At 38.0% G+C, this 19,386-nt stretch overlaps 1 protein-coding gene across 9 annotated transcripts in view; it reads left to right on the forward strand.

Moving 5' to 3' along the window:
• Nucleotides 1–19,386, forward strand: part of DLG2 (discs large MAGUK scaffold protein 2) — a 1,159,208-nt gene that overhangs the window by 730,476 nt on the left and 409,346 nt on the right. For 5 of the 9 annotated variants that reach the window (XM_040630955.1, XM_040630959.1, XM_008704379.2 and 2 more), the window contains one exon: nt 4,537–4,692. The exons of the other annotated variants lie outside the window; for them this stretch is intronic. In XM_040630955.1, coding sequence (XP_040486889.1) covers nt 4,537–4,692 — 156 coding nt within the window. The remainder of the gene's footprint in view (nt 1–4,536; nt 4,693–19,386) is intronic. 9 annotated transcript variants of the gene reach the window in all.

Genomic DNA, 19,386 nt, shown 5'->3' on the forward strand with positions numbered 1-19,386 from the left:
AGGGGGGGGGGGGGGGGGGGGGGGGGGCGCTGCTGCCACCAGGCTTGCAGGTGCACGAAACCTGCCCCACAAGAGGCGTGAACCGTGCACACCAAGTACTTAAAGCCGGTAGTTTCCGACACCATTGGGGTTTCTATCCTTCTAGATAACCCGTGAGAATTAATGATGTCCTAAAATTTTAAGTGGAGTTAGAAGATTCAGCATAACTTAGGGCTTCCTTGAAAGAGCCAGAAATCTTCTTTCATTGCTCTCAATGGAGACTAGTTTAAAAAAAAATCCATTTGTTCCAAGAAATATTTCTCCAGTACCTACTATATGCTGTTTCCAATGCTTAGACTGTAGCTTGTTGTAGTACTTACTGGATAGTGTACCATGGCCTATATGGTACATAATTCACTATAGAATCCTAGGACCATAATGAACCTAGAAGGTAGAAATCTTCAAATATCAACTCCATTTTTATGCCACTCGGAAGGACATTCTTACTGATATTTTTAATTTAGTGGTTTGGTTGTAAGAGGACAACCAATATGTGAATATCATAAGAAGGCTCTGTCAAGTTTGTCAAGTGTTTTGTTACGTTTTGATGTTTTTTTTTAAAGATTTTATTTATTTATTCAACAGAGATAGAGACAGCCAGCAAGAGAGGGAACACAAGCAGGGGGAGTGGGAGAGGAAGAAGCAGGCTCCTAGCGGAGGAGCCTGATGTGGGGCTCAATCCCATAACGCCGGGATCACGCCCTGAGCCAAAGGCAGACGCTTAACCGCTGTGCCACCCAGGCGCCCCATGTTTTGGTGTTTTTCATCTACCCATCTTCTGAAATAGCGAGTGTTTTCACAATTAAGCTGGATTGGAAATGTCCACTCAGTAGTCAGTGACTGTGCAAAATAACTCGTAAATAAATACGGGGTGAAAGACTGAACAATAGGTATAAGTGAGCCTGCAGTATCAATAGCTGTATCTCTGCTTTAATCAGACTTTGAATCATGAGTAATTAAGCCTAGGCAAGGAATCAATCCACCATGAAAAAATTCTGAAAGTGAATGTAGGCAAAAATATAAGGTCCTTCTTCTAAAATTCAGGTTATCTAAGTCTGCCCCCAACACCAAATCTACTAAAACAAGTGAGTCATGAAATAATATTATGTCCATAAAACGAATCCAAAAGGATATAGGTAAAAGTCTTAAGAGTTAAACACTGGACAATGTACAGAGCCTAATTTTTATTGTCTTTAATTTATTGTAGTATTCAGAGAGGAAGTTTTTTTCCTCTTTATTTCGTTGAGTACAATCCAAGTAGGATTTTTTCCTTAATATATGTATTAGCCAGATCTGAGTCTGATAATTTGTTTCAAAATACAGTTCTACTGAGGTAAAAGGACTAGGAGAAAATTGGTAACATCATTTTCTTGGTCTGTCAAGTGAAGAGCAGCCTGAGAAAATTAAATCAGCCCTCCTAGGCAGAAAGCACAATGTTAACTGAAATGACATCATCATGAGAATATTTTATGACCTAAAAGAAGTCATTAATTCCCTTATTCTTAAGCCCTGTGCTGGCAGTTTAAATCAGTTACCATTTTATATATATAATATTTTTTAATAAAGATGCAGTGGGTTCTCCAAACAGTCCCAGGCTCTCAACAAAGCCAGAAAATAGTGTTCTTTATATTTTTCGGTGTATACCAAAGGTGTCAGATGGACCTCTAACATAAATAAATGTGTTAGCCCCTTTTGGTAGGCCCTATCTATAGTTATTTCTTTGTATTAGATTATCAGTTACAATTTGCGGGAATCTGTTACTATTAAGTCCCATTTATAACAAACAAAAAAAATGACACTAGCATAAACATACTTCATCTCTCATAAAAGAAATCCAGAGGTAGAAATTCCAGAAGTGGCAATAGTATCACTCCTTATCATCAGTGACATAGTGACCATTTTGCTCCCCATCTATATTGTTTTTTTAATTCACAAGATTGCTTCATGGTCCAAGATGACCACTGAAGCTCCAGCCATTATATCCAGGTTCCAGGTAAGCAAAGGGAGGAAATGGGAAAGAGCAAAATCACAGGTGTCCTAGCTAAGTCAGTTCCCCTTTAAGCAGCTATCAGAGGAGTCCCACAAAACCCTTCTGCTCCAATTACAATGGGCTGAACATTTTCAGTGGGCCACATCTACCTACAAGGGAGACTGAGAAATAAAGTTTTACTACAGGAAAAGTGACTAATGGAAAATTGGCTTTCTCTTAAAAAGAGAAAAAGGAGTAAATGGATGTTTGGGAGGCAATCCAGCTTTCTCTGCCATGGCGACTCAATTGTAGAGCAAAAAATGTGGAAAATAATATCAGGTCCTCTTGTGATAACTTATGCAGAAAAATTCCCATAGAGCTCGTACAGTCCTCCTCATATCTTATTTAATTGGTGGTTATGTATCACATTAATACAAAGCCCTTTTCAAGATGAGTTTGTGTGTGGATAACCCCATTTTCAGCGCAGACAAAACTGTGATCACCCAAGCCAATTTTCTTTATCAGACTGGCATCATGGGTCTTTCTGTCTCCAAAACCATAAAAATATACATAAATCTTCCTAAAGCCAAGTATATTAACAAAGCAAAAACAGCCCCCCTCAAAATCAAGAACAGTATCATATCTGACCATTTTAAAAGATGTATTTCAGTAGATACCTGAAAGCATCTTTCCTTTTACATCACTTGACACAGTGTGAATTACTTATAAAAATTGATAGAAAACACTTGTTAAAAATGATCTTACAGCTGCCTTTTGGCAGCTAAGGGCTGCTGTTTGTCATTATGAATTGTGTGTATTCTGTATAATTGATAAACAGAAATTGACAAACTTACTCGGTTTTTCTGAAAATGAAGCACTTGTGTGAACAAGAATATATGCTAGCTTCTGAAAGTGGGGGGGGGGCGAAATTGGCTATTTCATGGAAGAAACCTTAAAATTCTTCTTGTCAATGTTATTTTATTAGCCCCTGGGATAGAACAAGCCAGCTCCATTATAAAGCAGCTCATCTTACCACTGAGGTAGTTATTTGGATGAAAAAATAAGCCTCCGGGTTCCTCCTGTCCACTCCTCAGCTCCTCTACTGTGTTGGAGAAAACAAACAGATCAAGGCGTCCCTTGCTATGTTATGCAAGGGAAGAAACTAAGTCTCTAGATAGTGTGTCTAAGCCGTGACTGGCCCACAGAAATACTATAAATTAGGTAAAGTTTGTTTTTAATGCTTTGCTTATCCTCTTTTCTCCCCTGCTCTGTTCAAGAAGCATTGGCATAAGACACCAGGGACCCCTTTGAGAGCTACAAAAACACGGACTCTGCCTTCGTGGAGTTCGCCACCTACACTTCCTGCACCTTTGTGCAGGGATATGGCCACCACTTGCTGCCCCTGATGTTTCGTGGACCCAAGGGGTGCTCTCTCCCTCACCTGGGTCTGGCCTTGTGGACATTGCCCTATTTACTGACCCTCTCCTTACCTTCCCACCCAGACTGACAGATAGTTCTTCCATTTGAATTTGGATCTTTCATTTCTTACCTTAAATGGAAGATCCTGGTAGCAATTTCAGACCATGTGTTAAAAGAGCAGGGTACAAAGTTGTGAGATTTTTTTTTTTAAATAACCAAGGACTTTGTAATATATGCATGTTTGGCAAAAGTTATAGCTGAAATTTATCTATCTTACTATGCATGTTTGTAACAACTAAAAGATGTTGCTATTTTAGATAATGTTTTAGTATCTCTAGAGTAAGTCACTTAGTAGAAATTTTACTAAAGTACTTATCCTTTTGGTAGACAACTCTCTGAAACTAATTGTTGGGGGGCAATGTATAAGTAAATATATAGGGGAATCACTGAGATCATATAATCAGACTTCTAGGTGAGGCCACCCCCCCAAAAAAAATTGCGACATAAATGTGTGAAGTTTTATCAATTTATTCATTCATATGTGAATACAACAAATATTTATGGAATGTGGACTGACCCTAAGTGGTTAACAAAATAAATGTTGTTTCTGTCCTCATTAATTTATGGTGTAGTGAGAGTGATAATTATAAATTAAAACAAACAAGATCATTTCATGCTCAGAAAAAGTATTATGAACTATGGACAGGGTGCTGTGAAAAATAACAGGATGTCCTGGCTAATGGGGTCACGAAGGTCTCTATAAAGTTTGTAATTAAGATGAGACGAACGTTGAAAAAGGAGTCATGTCAGAGGATCCCAAAGTTTGGCACTTCAGACAACATTATCCAAAAAGGTGTGACATTTATAAGTTGACTATGACTCCACTGAGGTATCTGGCATATGAATTTTTATCATGCCCAACGTCAGCCAAAGTTCTCATTTCTACCCAGAGATGACTGTTTCTTAAAAAGACTTTTTCTTCAAGCCTCACAAAACCTAAGGCATTGTTTGGGGTGTTTACTTTTCATATGGTGAAATGCTGCTAGTTGCACAGTTGTTGGGTGTCTTTGCTAACTGAGCGTCTCTCTCTCTTCCTCTTGTGTCACCAGGCCTCCGGAACCTGTTTACAGCACTGTGAACAAACTGTGTGATAAGCCTGCTTCTCCCAGGCACTATTCCCCTGTTGAGTGTGACAAAAGCTTCCTTCTCTCAGCTCCCTACCCCCACTACCACCTAGGCCTGCTCCCTGACTCTGAGATGACCAGGTACTGCATGCGCTTCCTCACTTCAGCTTCTCGAATTGCATGTGCTTCCACAAGGATGAATGGGTAGAATCCACCTCTGCTCACTTCTCTAGAACTTGACATCTTCCTCAGTGGAGAGATGTTCTGCTTCTTCAGTGCAATGGGAGAAATTAAGAACACTGCCTTTTTTTTTCTTCCTAGTGTGATCACAGAGCACTCGGACGTGATCACATGGTTTTCCAAATGTTCTTGGTTCCCATGCATTTTTAATAAGGTATTAATTATATTTTTCCAGAAGAATTAATTTTGGAACTTAATTAGCACTATTTCCCTCGTACAGAAGAATAAAAGAGCATGTACTCAGTACATTTTTGAATAATATTTAATAATCACTTACTATTCTCCGGGCATAACATAGCCAAAGAAGTAGGTACTATTATTGCCATTTAATATTTTAATGAAAATATTAAATTAATACCACTACTTCGTTGACTCCTTAAGGTATTAAACAACTTGCCCAAAACTACAAAATTAGCTGGTTCTATCTAACGACAAAGAATTTTAACATTTATGGTATGTTATCATGGTAGCTTTTTACCGTGTTCTCTTTATTTAGTTATTCCCATTTTATATAAGAAAACAAGGGTTCAGAGAAGTTAAGGCATTGCCCTCGGTATGATATTGCCAATAAATGCCAAGTTTAGATTTGACTTAGAATGTTTTGAGTCTTTCCACAACTTTGTAAACAAATCATTCTAAGGCTAAAGATTAGATATAATTCTGTATCAGTATTCTAAAGTAAATATATGCTAAATAATAAAACCTCATCTTTACATATAGCAAAAGTCACAGAGAGAGGAGAGTAATAAAAGGAGAATCTAGGGTTCTATAAGGTAGTTCCCATTCCGTTTAAACCTCAATCATGATGTTCCTACATATAATGAGGTACTTATCTGGTTGTTTTCAGATAGAATACCTTCATGTGTTTTCATAATACTGTTAAGATCAAGAAAATAAAAATTTTTAAATGATTCAAGGTGAAAATGGATATATCAAGAGGGTCTCCTTAGAACATCATCTCTGTTTTTTTTTTTTATATTTTCAGAGAAAAAGTTAAATGTGAATTATTGGCCTTTCTAGAGGAGTTAAATAACAAATTTTAATTATACATAACATTTCTAGAAATACATGAGAAAACACATTTTTGGCCATGTAATCAGCTGGGGCATTTTCACTAATTTGCAACAATTGAAGCCTAATAGCATTTTAGAATGCTTCATAAATATTAATTAAATTTTCTTATATTTTTAACAAATCATAAAAACGACTTATTGATACAGCAGACTATTCAATTTTGACGCTAAGAAGGCAAAGTTACCATAGCCATAGGGAAGCAGAAGGTGCACACACACCTACAATAATGACTTCTGGTATTTAGGCATCTAAAATCAGCTATGCAAAGTCTGCTAACACTTACTGAGCTCTCCTCTGTGCCAGGCATTTTGTTAAGTACTTCTTATGAATTATACCTTGTAACCCTGACAGTCACCTTATGAAATAGATGTTATCAATATCTTCATTTTATAAGTAAGGAAACTGAGGTTTAGAAGTTACCTGACATGCCCCAGATTATCCACTAATAAGTGGCAGGGCTGGGATTCAAACCCAGGGGACCATCAGCACCTGCATCAGCATAGGCATGATGGCAGAGATGGCTTTGCTTGCTGGAAAAATTCTCCACTCATTTCATTTTTTCTCTCCTTTCTCTATTTTTATCCTACCTTCTTCTCACCTCCCTTCTGGTTCAGTGTCAATAACCCATGCTCTTTTTTGATGAACCTAAAAGTCACATTCCTTGCATCCTACTGTACGTTTTGATGCATCCCTCTCTTAAAACTCACTAATAAGCAGATGGTAGAATCTACCTTTCATGTGGATCTACCAGATACAGTTCTTTTGCAGTTTGCTTTCTGTAATTTGTATTATGAAGACCATGGGGTTTCTTTTTTGTTGTTGTTGTTGTTGTTTTTCCCAAATTAAAAAAAAATTATGGTGTAATGTTGAATATGTCTGTTTCCAATTATATACCTTCAGCCATTCTGATATGCCCCAGTCTCCAACCCTCACCCTCCATCACCCCTTTGGGAATTCTATTTTCTAGTCTAATTCTGTCCCCTTCCTTTTCCCCTTCCTTTTCCCCTTCTTTCTTTCTTTTTTTTTTTCCTATTTTATCCCTCATTTCAAAAAAAAAAAGTCACATATACACATATACATACACACATATATACCCATTTTAGTGACATTGTCACCAATACACTGATACTGAAATTCTTGATTTAACCCCACTTTTCTCCTCTTCCACACTTTCCCAACTCAGTAAATGGCACATTCATCTACCTCATTGCTCAAACCAAAACTTGAGAATCATACCTAACACCTGTTCTCCCTCACACCCATCATTCAGTCTGTCTTCAAATCCTATTGATTCTACCTCCGAAATGGATCTCCAGTCTATTCATGCCCCTCTACTTTTATTTCTAGCACTTGAACCCAAGCCTTGATTATCTCCCACCTACAATAGACTCCTAATTGGTCTCACCACTTCCATTGTCGTCCTCCTGATTTGTTCTCAGTGCGGCCAAGGTGATCTGTTAAAAATACAGATCACATCTCTTTCTCTTCTTTTGCATTAGTCTAAAATGCAAAGCCACTAATAGATCATCCAAGCTATGCATGACCTAGCCCTGCCTGCCTCTCAGACACCTCATTTCACTCCTCCCTTCGCTGATCACACTATTCACATTCACAAAATGCACTAAATCCCTTCCTATTTCAAATGCTTCACACATGCTCTTTCCCCAAACTGAAAAGCTCTTACTACACTTTGCCTGGTTAACTTCTGGTCATCTTAGATGGAAGCTTAAATTGCACTTCCTCAGAGAAGCTCCCTGAAAGAAAATCTGGTCCCCTATTATATTGTCTCTCTCTCTCTCTTTGTTTTCCATAAGACTCAAGCGATTTATAATTTACATTTATTTATATGATTTTAAAACCAAACGCCTGTCTCATACTGGATGCTGTAAGCTCACCAAGTGGAATTGTGTCTGTTCTGTGCACTGCTGAACCCCTAACACTTAACATAGTGTCTGGCACAACAGCAGCTCAAAACTCTTGAGTGACTGACTAAACATGGAAATGAGATCTGCAGACAAGCAGACAGATCCCTGTTTGGGAACACATGATGGCTAAAGCTGTGCTTTACTCGGGTCTTATGGGTATATGAAACAACCCCATGAGTGAATGAATCTGTGCATTGAAACAAAGAAGAGCAGACTAGAGCTCACTTTCACTGTCAAGTACTACACTTTCACCTTAAATTATCTCAATGGTCAGTACATTATCATTGCATTAGATAACTGTCTGTTCTTCATGAAAACTGAGTAATTCCTTTCAGAAATTATTTACTTCATCTGCAATGGAAAATACCACTCTGAGCAGATGTGTCTTGAAATGCAGCCAATAGATAATTCAAAGGAAAAGTTCAAAGGTTCTAGTTCCATTTATGACACCATCACTTGCTTTTCCCACTGTGACCTTAAATAACCTATAAAACGTCAGAGGTACATGAAAACTTAGAATTAGATGGACAAGCCCTTAATCAACTCTAAAATGATGAGGAACTCAAACCAATGTCTTCATGAGTGTAATGTTTACTTCTACTTATGATAAAACAAAAGTATTGGGGATCTTCTGCCCTCAAAACAATATTACAAGAATATATCTTTCATTTCATCCAACCAAGATTTATCAAGCACTGACAAAGTGCAAGTTACCACACTAGGGAAACTTTTACAAAGGTGTAAGTGGAAAAAAACAATCAAAAGGATGGAAAAAATGCCTCACCTTTAAGTTGCAATATGTGATTATATATATTATATAATACATATGATTATATATTATATAATACATATGATATCATATATATAATAAATTATATATATATACACATATATAAAATCTTGTGTGTGTGTGTATATATATATATGTGTGTGTGTGTGTGTGTATATATATACACATTTTTTTTAGGACACTAGAGAATTTCCCCCAGTGTATTTCAGAAGCATGCACCTGCTGATATGACAGTTACTGTCTCAGATTAGAATATGAGCTAGCTCTGTGAAAGTTAGCATGTGAAACCACCTTGATATGTGTACCAGCTTAATCCCAATCAGCATTCAGAGGAATGGAAGCCAGTCAGCAGAAGCAAGGAGAGCCAATCGTCTCTATTCTGTGCATTTCAGTCAGAATACCCAAATTTTCAGCATTTTAATTTGATAGCAAACATCCAAGAGTGAATTAATTGTATACACAATTACTTCTGTTACATCGTCCAGAAGAAAACAGTCGAAAAGTTTTTCTTAGGAAAGATCTTTAAATTACTTGGCAAAGTGTCAGCTCCTAAGGCTGCAGATTATATTTAGAGTAATTGACTTTTCAGAACTTACGGAAAGCTAGAAATGGCCAGAGCCTGGAATCAAACTAAAATTTGGAGCTTTGTGAAACAAAAATGGGATTGCTGTGGGGCTTCTGCTTATCCAGTACATCTTTCTCTTCAAAAAAAATGTTTTTGATGTTGTAATTGGTTTTTCTACTTTGGGGAGAATGGTAAGTTATTCAGGTTTTGCTGTTCCTAGGGCTAAGAGAATAATATTTTTGTCTACTTTCTCAACATGTATGGCATGTTTTCATTCGTCCTCTTACACAGGTCATCCTAATTATTGTTATTTGGTAATTGATAAACAGAGACTGAGATAAACCAGCTGAAGACTAAAGTATGTTGGCAGATTTGGGGTAGGAAATGGACTCTGAGGCATTATAGGATCATAAAACATCTTTACTCATTGCAGAGTATTTATTCATGGGATTTCTACTGGGTTCCAGGCATTAATGCTGGATGCTGGGGATTCAAAGGTGAATAAAATAGCACCCATCCTTTTCCTCAAACAGTTCAAAGACATGTAAATGAAGAAGTCATTACTGTGCATTGTGATGTATAAACGGTAAAGGCTCTCCATTTCTCTAGTGTACCTAATCTCAAGGTAACTAAAACCAGACGAGCATAAGGTAGCAATAGAATCAAGCCTGATACTAGATGTCCCTTCTACACAAGGGGAGCACCTACACAGGAGTGTTCTCCATTCACACCTTGTTTCATCAATTCCTAATATTTGCAAGAAGTTATTTATGGGAAACTTACAATTACCTTCTCACAGGTCCATCTGCTAGTCTAGCTTCTAACTACTCTCTACCGAACTTGGAATTCATGTATAACGCACTCCCTTTGTAGAAGTCATAAACCTGGCTGCCTCAAACCATTCCCAGCTTTGGAACATAGAGCAAGATCTTTATCTCACAAGACCTCAGCCATGTGTTACAGTGGCCTATCTTTGGCAAGCTCTTGCTCCTTTAAAAACAATAGAAAATTTATGTGGGTCTTTAATGTTTTAACTGTCTCAAAGTCTGCAAATCCAAAATCAGATATAACTTCTAGACATAATAATGTTATAATAGAAGTACACGTGAGTCTCTAAAGGTTTTTCGTAAAGTTTTCAAAAAGAGACTGAGCTCCTCAGACAGTGAGGGAAGAAATGTGATGAAGTCAAGGAAGTGTAGCGCAGAGTTAAGCCCCACAGCGTGTGAAAGCATAGTACACTCTGGGAGTCACAGCATTTCCATGTGGCTAAGGGTTACTGGGTGGCTGATGAAGTTGGAATCACAGGCTGTTGCAGATCATAGAGGACCTTACTTGCCAAGCAGAAGATTTTGGACTTTATCCTGAAAGCAGTGAGGAGCTGTTGAAGAGGTTTCAAGCTGAGCGAAGACATAATTTGATTTGTGTTTTTAGAAAGATCACTCAGTCAGCTGTGTAGAAACAGTTTAAAGGCAGGGAGACCAGTTAGCAAATCTAGTACAGCTGAAATCACGAAGAACTGAACCAAAGCTGTAGAGACAGACATAACTGGATTCAGAATTATTTATCAAACGAAATGGGTGGTACTTAGTGAATGTTTCAAGGGCAAGAATTTTCTGGCTTTGGTTTTTCACCAGCTGATTACATCACCTCCTCTCAGACAGTGAGCACTCTCGTCCACACTAAATGCATTTTTTTTTCACAATAAATGTATTTAAACATAAAACTCTATAGAAGGAAACTCAGTAGAAGGCAAAGTATTACTACAAGGTCTCTTCTTTGAGGTGGTGGCAACCTGATGTCATTGAGGAGCTGGGGATTATGTCCACACTGTCTAGGTTTGAGGCCTTCCTTTGGCCATATACTAAGCACTTGGATTTAGCTAACTCTGTCTTTCTCAGAGCCTTGATTCACTCATCAGAAAAGGGGGGAAATAGTCCTTGTGCTCTTCTCTTCATAGGATTATTGTGAGGATCAAGGGAAATGGAGCAAATGAATTTTTATCTAGGCACTATCCACTATCCACTTTAGTCATTATTAATTGTTTCCATATGCTCATTCTACTTTAAAGCCTTGAGCTCATGTATACTTATTTTTAGTGCTATCACAAATCAGGTGAAAAATATTTGTCAGCCTAGGTAAATCCCCTGAGACCATAAGAAAGCTGTCAACGCTGATCTTTTCTATCCTTCTTAGCAGCAGTTCTTCTCGTCACCATAGGCAAATTCACATAGTTCTCCTTTTATTAAAACACGTATAGGCTCCCTGTAAAACGTGGCATATGTCCTAAGCTGTATGTAACTTCACACTTCTAAGATAATTTTCTTTTTTATCTACTAATGTCCCAGTATTTCTATCCTGCATGTGCCTTTTTAGGAATGTAGACAAAATAGCAGCGACTCTCTGGAACACAGATTAGTAGCTAGACACTTCACAAATACACCTTATTGTTTCTAAGAATCTCAACAACCTTGGAAGGTGTGGGTTTTGATCTCGTATGTGGCGGGGCCAGGACTCTAATCAAGGCATGCCCACACCCACGCTTCCGCTGCTGCGGAGACTTAAACCTCCGCTCCACCCCCACCCCCGCCCCCGCGCGTGCGCGTGCGCACCACGTCCTCTCAATCTTCCGCATCGCCCCGCCACTCTACCACCAATCTGTGGAGCCTGAAAAAGAATTTAAGCGCCGTTCGCACAATTTAATCTGGGAAATAGCACCATTAGGAAAAAAGAAAGATACTTAAGAAATCACTGACCTTCTTATTCCCTTAAAAGGCTGATAAAATCTTAAAGAATTCTTAATTTCATTTTTAATTAAAACCTGGAAAGGAAACCCTCTGGGGCATGGTACGTAAGGCCCAACCCCTTCCCGCTCTATGCAGCAGCTTCTTCAAAGGCTTTCCGGGGCTGTTTGGAGTAGGTGATCACTAAGCCCAATTTGAATTAAGGAAAATAAGGAGAGATTAATTGAGTCCCACAAAGTCACAGAAGCTACTCTTGCCACATTACGTTTTATAGCTTCTTCTTTTCACAAAGTGATACATATGCAAGGGTTCACAGTGAAAAAAGTACCCCTTGCTTTGACATTAAAGCGTTCTATATATAGATACCTTTGAAAAAACACACCCCATTTATTGTTGCCCTTCACTCTTTTTTTTATTATGATTATTAGGGAGGAAATGTTCTTTCATTAAGAATTCAAAACCATTTTTTTAAAGCCGATTTAAAATTATATTCTAAGTGTAAAGGAGGAAGGAAGGCAGAGAGCTCGCCCCGTTCCAAAAGCTCTCATTTACCCTTCATGACACACCCGGTCGGTTGAGAGTAGGAGACCGGGAAGGGCTGGAAAATGAACCCAGATTGGTCCGATTCCAAAATTCACATTCTGTGATATTCAAATAACTCTGTAATGAAACAACCTAATTTGCTTAAAAGAAAAAAAGCCTGATTATTTATCTGAATGTTATGAATATTTCCCCTTAGCTTTAGTATATATTTTTTGTGTTTTGGGAGAAATCTTTATATTGACTTTAGTAACCATTATATTACTGAGTAGCAATAAGAGATTGAAGAATAAGCATAATTTCAAAAGCAGTCTTCTCTGGAGGGAAAGTAGCTGTGAGAAAATGCTATGCAAAATCACTATAGCAACAGATTATAGGAACTCAGAAAGAATCAAGACAGTAACGTTAAGCCATAACACCCACAGCATAGATGTTAATTAAAACCACTAACATGTAGTGAGTGCTTTTATGTGCTAGGCACTGTTCCAAACTTTTATATGTACTAACTCATTTTATCCTTATAACAACCTATGATGTAGGTGTGATTATTCCAATTTTATAGAAAAATTATGGTACATATTTTAACAAATGGAAACAATGAGATGAGATGGTGGAATTGAGCACATTCTGGATTTATATACTTAGAATATTAATTTTATTAGATAAGACTTTTTGTTTGTCTCATTTACTCTTGTATTCCCTGTACCAAAAACGGTTCCTGGCATGTAGAACTAATAGTAATAGTGGTGATGATGATGATGATGAAGGAAACAATCACTATTACTTATATAATCTTACTACCCACCAGGATGCACTTTATACAAATTAGCTCCTTAATCCCCACAGCAATACTGGAAGGCATGTGTTACTAAATCCCCATTTTGCAAGTGAAGAAACTTGGTCTAGAGGGATTGAGTGACCTACGATCACACAGTTAGGATTTGAATCTAAGCAGATTGGCACCAGAATCAAGGCTTAGAAATGTACTCAATAAATACTTATTGAATGTTGTTCTCATCACACATAATATTCCTCAAATAAATTCTGAGAAAAAAAGTGCACCTCATTTAACTATAGTCAGATTTCAATAGATTCTGTTTGAGAAAAAAGGAAACCTCATTAAATAGAGTCAAATTTCAATAGATAGAGAAGTAGATAGGTAGATGAGTATATAGTTAAGATTGTGGGCTGTCGAATCAGAGTGTTAGGGCTTGCATCCTGCCTCCTCGACTTCCTGCTTGTGCAAACTGGAGCAAAGGACAACCACTCTGAGCTTATGTATCCTCATCTATGTAATAACAATAACTGTAGTATCCTTCTCATGGGGTTGCTATAAAGATTTAATGAGGTTACCTGTAAAGTGCTAAAGGCAATGCCTGATAACTATGAAGTGCCCAATAGCGTTACTATCGTTACATGTGTGTATATATTAAACACATAAACATATTATGTGACACTAAATAGATATCTCAGGCTGAAAGGAGAATGAATTCCTCTTAAAAGGCTGTTCTCATTTGAAGACCGATGGTGAATCCCCTGAATTATAAAAGGAGATGAATTTTAGGATTGGCAGCATGGGAGGAGGGGCTGTGCAAGACTACCTATATTTATATAGGGATCTAAGTATTTTAGAATGCAGAATTTTGTTTTGATTAAGGGATCAAAATTTGCCCCTCAGAGCAGAGAAAGCAAGTCTTCCATTTCAACTCTTTAATTCAGTTTTGTAGACCTTAAGCTCATGTGAAGTTTAAAGGATCTCTTGAACAGGGTATTTTAAGTCAGCAGGGATGTGTGTTCCAAATTGAATACTAAAACCTAAAATCACTTTCCTCCAGAGAAAATGAATGCATTCGAGGGTAAAGAGGAATTTTATGGTTTGCTTTAAAAGGGGGGAGGATATACGGAGCCTCTCTAATCAAGCCAGAGCCTTTGTCCAAATTTTAAAAAGTCTCCCCTTCTGGAGAAAGGACAAAATGTTCTGGGGCCCAAATGTGACATGATATACCTGAACGAACTGACCAACAGAAGGGATTGGCCTAGACTGAGGATAGGAATGGGGCTAAGAAATGAGAATCTTATTTCTCTTTGATACTTCTGTCTCTCTCAAATTCATCCTAATGTTCTGCTTCCTTTCTTATGCCTCTAGCATAATTACAAGGATCTCATCCTGTCCTATCTTTATATGTCCCAGATGAGGAAAATGTCACTCACACTACAAATATGTATTAAATGCCTATTATACGGTTGATATTTCTGGGGATAGACAGTCCAGACATAGTCACACCCTACTCTCAGGAGGTGTAGGGACCACTGGGCCGAGAGGGTTTCTTTGTGGGTATAACTGAAAGCTGCTAATAATGCTTAAGAAAAAAAAGAAAAAAGCCTAGGAATTTATTTTGGATTGTACTTTTCAAATATATGTGAATTTTACTTTGCCTTGGGCCTTATTTGTTTTGGAGCCATCCTAGTTTCTCCTAGATACCACACATATAGGTTTGTATTCACAAGTTTTCAGGCATTCAGACCTTTTTCATGTGAAATCTGAAGGTTAAGCGACAGTCCAGATTTCCTTCCAGCTCTCCCCACTCCCGTATGATAGCTTACTTGATAAGTTCTTACTGTCTTGCTATCACTGGACTCTGTGTTCCTTGTAAGTAGGCCTTAGGCTGCATTGGAAGAGGCTCTGAGAAAAAAAAAGAAAAGAAAAAAAAAAAAGTCTGACCAGATTCCCACCACTACAATTGCCAGAATTCTGAGACTCTCCTTCCCTTCTTTGCACAATCTTTTGGTGGCTCCTAAGTTGTCCTGGACAACCATTTCCATAGTTTCACAGTACAACCTTTTCCCATTGTTTCCCCTTAGGACACCCTTCACTTTAAACAAATTAAGTCTTCTCACTTTTGTCCCTGTCTCCAACCCTTAAAATGATGTTATGTCAGATGTATATCTCCATTTCCACCGTTGTCCACATTAGCACTTTCTGCCTAGGCCAGACTTGGAGAAGCTGGGTAGTGTCTGGCAGGGACTGTTGCCATTGCTGTTTCTGCTCCTGTCTTCCATAGCAACTCCTTTCCTGTCCCACCAGATTCCCTGCCTGGATTTGCATATTGGAGCCTTTTCTTCTGGGATCCTTGTTGCCCATAAAAACAACCTCTAAGCCAGCTCTCTCCAGCAGAGAAACAGAAAAGACAGACTTTTCTTGGTTGAAGAACATTAATACTCAGTTTCTGGAGCACCAAACCTTTTTCAGAAGATGATCTAGTTTTTAAAACCCCAAAGTTAAAAAAAAAATTATAACAGGAGGGATGGGGATAATACCTGGAAAATCAGGAAAGGGGAAGAGGTGGATGCCTTGACCATTGATGCTTCAGGTGCCTGCTGGCATCTAATTGGTCAAGGCTTCCTTAAACTTCTGCTCAAAGACCTCCTGTAAGTCACAGCTCCACATTACTAATTGTCTTTCCGGAGTCTTCATCTAAGCATATAGCATTGGTTTCTTTTCTCCCTTTTCTCTAAACTGTCTTTTAGCGTATCCCATGCCCTTGATACACCCCTCGATGAGACCTCTCTCATGGAGTATCAAGGGGTCCTAGCTGTTTCCCTGGGTCAACGAGTGGAAATCCATATATGCTCAAGACTCAGGATCTTTCTAACCCCACATCTGCCCTCTCAAGTTGTTGGAGTCTTCAGACCCTTCCTTTCTTCTCGCTAGGTCCAAAGTCAGCTACAAAAAGAACCTTGCAAATGCTCTTTCATTCTTCTTTATGTACTTCCATCCCATCATGGGCAGGGGAATAATGAATCTCAAGAACAGTCCAAGTCAATTCACAAATTTCCCTCTAGTAATAACTTTCTGTAACCAGAAAACAAGGTGCCTCTCCATCACCTCCTTTGGGTAAGAACCATATTGTATGCTGTCCACATGACACATGAGCACATTGTCAACATTGATGGAATGACAAGTGGTAGGTGTCACCTACAACAGTGGCTCACTTCTCAAAGGGGGAATTTACATTTAGTGAAAGCTCTCCTCCAGCCTGAAGGCACTGCATGGAAGAGTCAGTAGTTGGAGAAGAATCCTTCTCTCTGGATCATATTTCACCTTTATTCTTTTAGGAGAAGGCGATATATGCGTTTTTGGTGTTTTGTTTGGTTTTGTTTTTCTGAGATTTCTGAGTTAGGCCACAGAAATAGATTTTCTATTATGCCCTGAGCAAGGTAATGTCTACTTTTTGTTAAAGTCTGTTTCATTTGTACTCTACATATGTTAATTCCAGATGCTCTTGAGAAGTCACATCATATGCAGATTCCTCAAACATGTCTCAGAAGGGTTGAATCATTGAAATGTGCACTGCTAAACTTTCAGAAATGGGATCAAGGTCCATAGTAAGCAAACCTCTCAGCAACTCTGACTGACCCTGTGAAAGGTAATAAAACAAAAATCAATTCAACAAACTTAGAAGATGGAAAAGGAACAGATTAAGACTTGCAAAAGGACTTTATTTTCAGCACCAGTCACTCTGAATGTTTGCTTAGCATGCTAAGTAAATGTCAGTTCTTGGCAAGGTGAGGGTAACTGCCATTCCCTCCCTCTAATGTTCCCTCTACCAACTCTAAAGAAAAATAAATTGAAAGGAACATGTGTCACAAATAAGCCCAAAGCTAATAATATATCCTCAGGCCCTCAGGATCATTAAATCATAGAATGCTTTATTGAACAGGGTTAGAGAAGATTGCATCCAAATACCTAAGATTTTTTGAGAAAGTAAGTCCAGCAAAATTAAGAGACTTACCCAAGGTCTCTGAGTCATACACATGGTTTGTGCCAAGTACAGGTCTTTGTTCAGAAGACACTGTTTTTTCTCCCACATGCCAGCTTGTAATTTTAACCCAATCTTCCAGAATGTTTCATGCCTAGAAATATTACATACATAGACCAAGCCTGGAAGGAAGTAGAACTATAACCTCAGGAGAACATTATTTACCTCAGGAAAGTGTGATTGGAATATGGAAAGAAATGTGTTATCTTTATTTCATACAATTTTAAATTGTTTTCATTGTTTATAATAAACATGTTTAAGTTTTGTTAGTGAAAATTAAATTTAAGAGTCCACCATTCAAACTCAGCAGTTCCACTGCTAGACGTAAACCCAAAAGAAATGAGAACATTATGTCCACATGAAACTTGTATACAGTGTTTGCAGCAGCACTATTCATAATAACCGGAAGGTGGAAACAGTCCAAATGGATAAATAGCATGTGATATATCCATAGAATGTAATATTATTCAACCAGGAAAAAGGAATGAAGTAGTGACATATGCTACAGCATGTATGAACTGTGAAAACGTGTAAAATGAAAAAAAGCCGATCACAGAGGACCCCATATTATATGATTCTGTTTATATAAAATGACCACAGGCAGGCATACCTATAGAATCAGAAAGTAGATTAGTGATTGCCTAGAGCTGGATAGGTAAGTGGCAGGAACTGAGAGTGGCTGATAAAGGTATGAGATTCCTTTGGGGCATTATAAAAATGTTTTAAAATTAGCTTTAATGATGGTTGCACAACTCTGCTAATATACACATGCTCCTGAACGATGCACTTTAAATGGGTGAATTTACGGTATGTGAATTATATCTCAATAATGCTGTTAAAATTGCCATTTAACAGTTAAATAATTCACATAGCAACACGAAACTAAGATTATGTCCTTATGACATCAAGTATTCAGACAAAAATAACAAAAACACACTTAAAAATTTAGATGATTTTCCTACCCTACAATAGATAACTCAGTAAATTATTCAAGGGATTTAGAGGTCTTCAGACTTTTCACATTTTTAATAGGGCTGTAGCTCTCATTTACTAAATACGAACTTTGTTAGGTATTTTGCAAATGTAATCACTAATCCTCACAATAAATCTGCAATGTAGGTATTTTTATCACTACTTTACTGATGAAACTAATACTTGACAGAGCTGACATCTGAACCCAGGTCCATTTTCTTCTATACCACAGCCATCATCCCATTATATAAAAAAGTAATCCTTAAAACTCTCCTTCCCAGCTAGAGGAATTGTCTACACTCTCTCCATTCCTTTCATCCATTAACTCTTTGGAGCTTTGCAGCCAAGTTGCACCCCAGCCCTCCACTGAAATTATTTTCACCAAGGTCCCCAAGATTCTCTATTTCTAAATCCAGTGGAAACTTCTTCGTCCTTACCAAATTGTATCTTCTGTACACTTTCTCTATTGCTTGCTTCTTCATGAAACCTGCTTTATTATTATTATTCTACATCCCTCTTCCAGACTCGTGATTCTTTTTTGAATTTCCAACTTCTCTCGTCCATCTCCTTAGACATCTTTTCCCTTCATCCCTTGTTTATCCATTCCACCAATGATGCCTTCTCTTTCTGTTCTGTATACCCTCCCTGATAGAATACCTCCTCATCCACAGATGGGGCTCCCAATATGTGCTTGTGTCTCCCATCTCTATATCTGCAGCTAGATCTTCTTCTGACTCAAGACTCACACATCTACAAAGCTGCTGGACATCTATCCTCAAATGCCCTAAGGCATATCAAAAATCACACTTGTCTTTATCTTTTAGACTGTGGTCTGTGGTTATGTTCACTGTATAATGACCATTAATAGTATTTAAGGCAAGTTGCTTGGGTTCACACTCTGGCTCTACTCTTCACTGCCTGTATGATCGCTCTACACCTTAGTTTTCTTATCCTTAACTCAGGGATAATAAAAGTATTTATCTCACATAGTTGTAATGAGGAATTATGAGCTTACACATGAAAAGTGACTGCCATATAATAAACTTAGTACTCCTATGGTTCTAGAACCAAGACATTTTCCTAGATTTCTCCTACTAATCCACCTTAAGTTGATCTCAAAGTGTCCTATCACTATATCTTGAATTCTTGAATAATTCCTTGGCCATCT

The sequence above is a fragment of the Ursus maritimus genome, unplaced genomic scaffold, assembly GCF_017311325.1.
Source record: "Ursus maritimus isolate PB19 unplaced genomic scaffold, ASM1731132v1 scaffold_16, whole genome shotgun sequence".
Taxonomy (NCBI): Eukaryota; Metazoa; Chordata; class Mammalia; order Carnivora; family Ursidae; genus Ursus; species Ursus maritimus.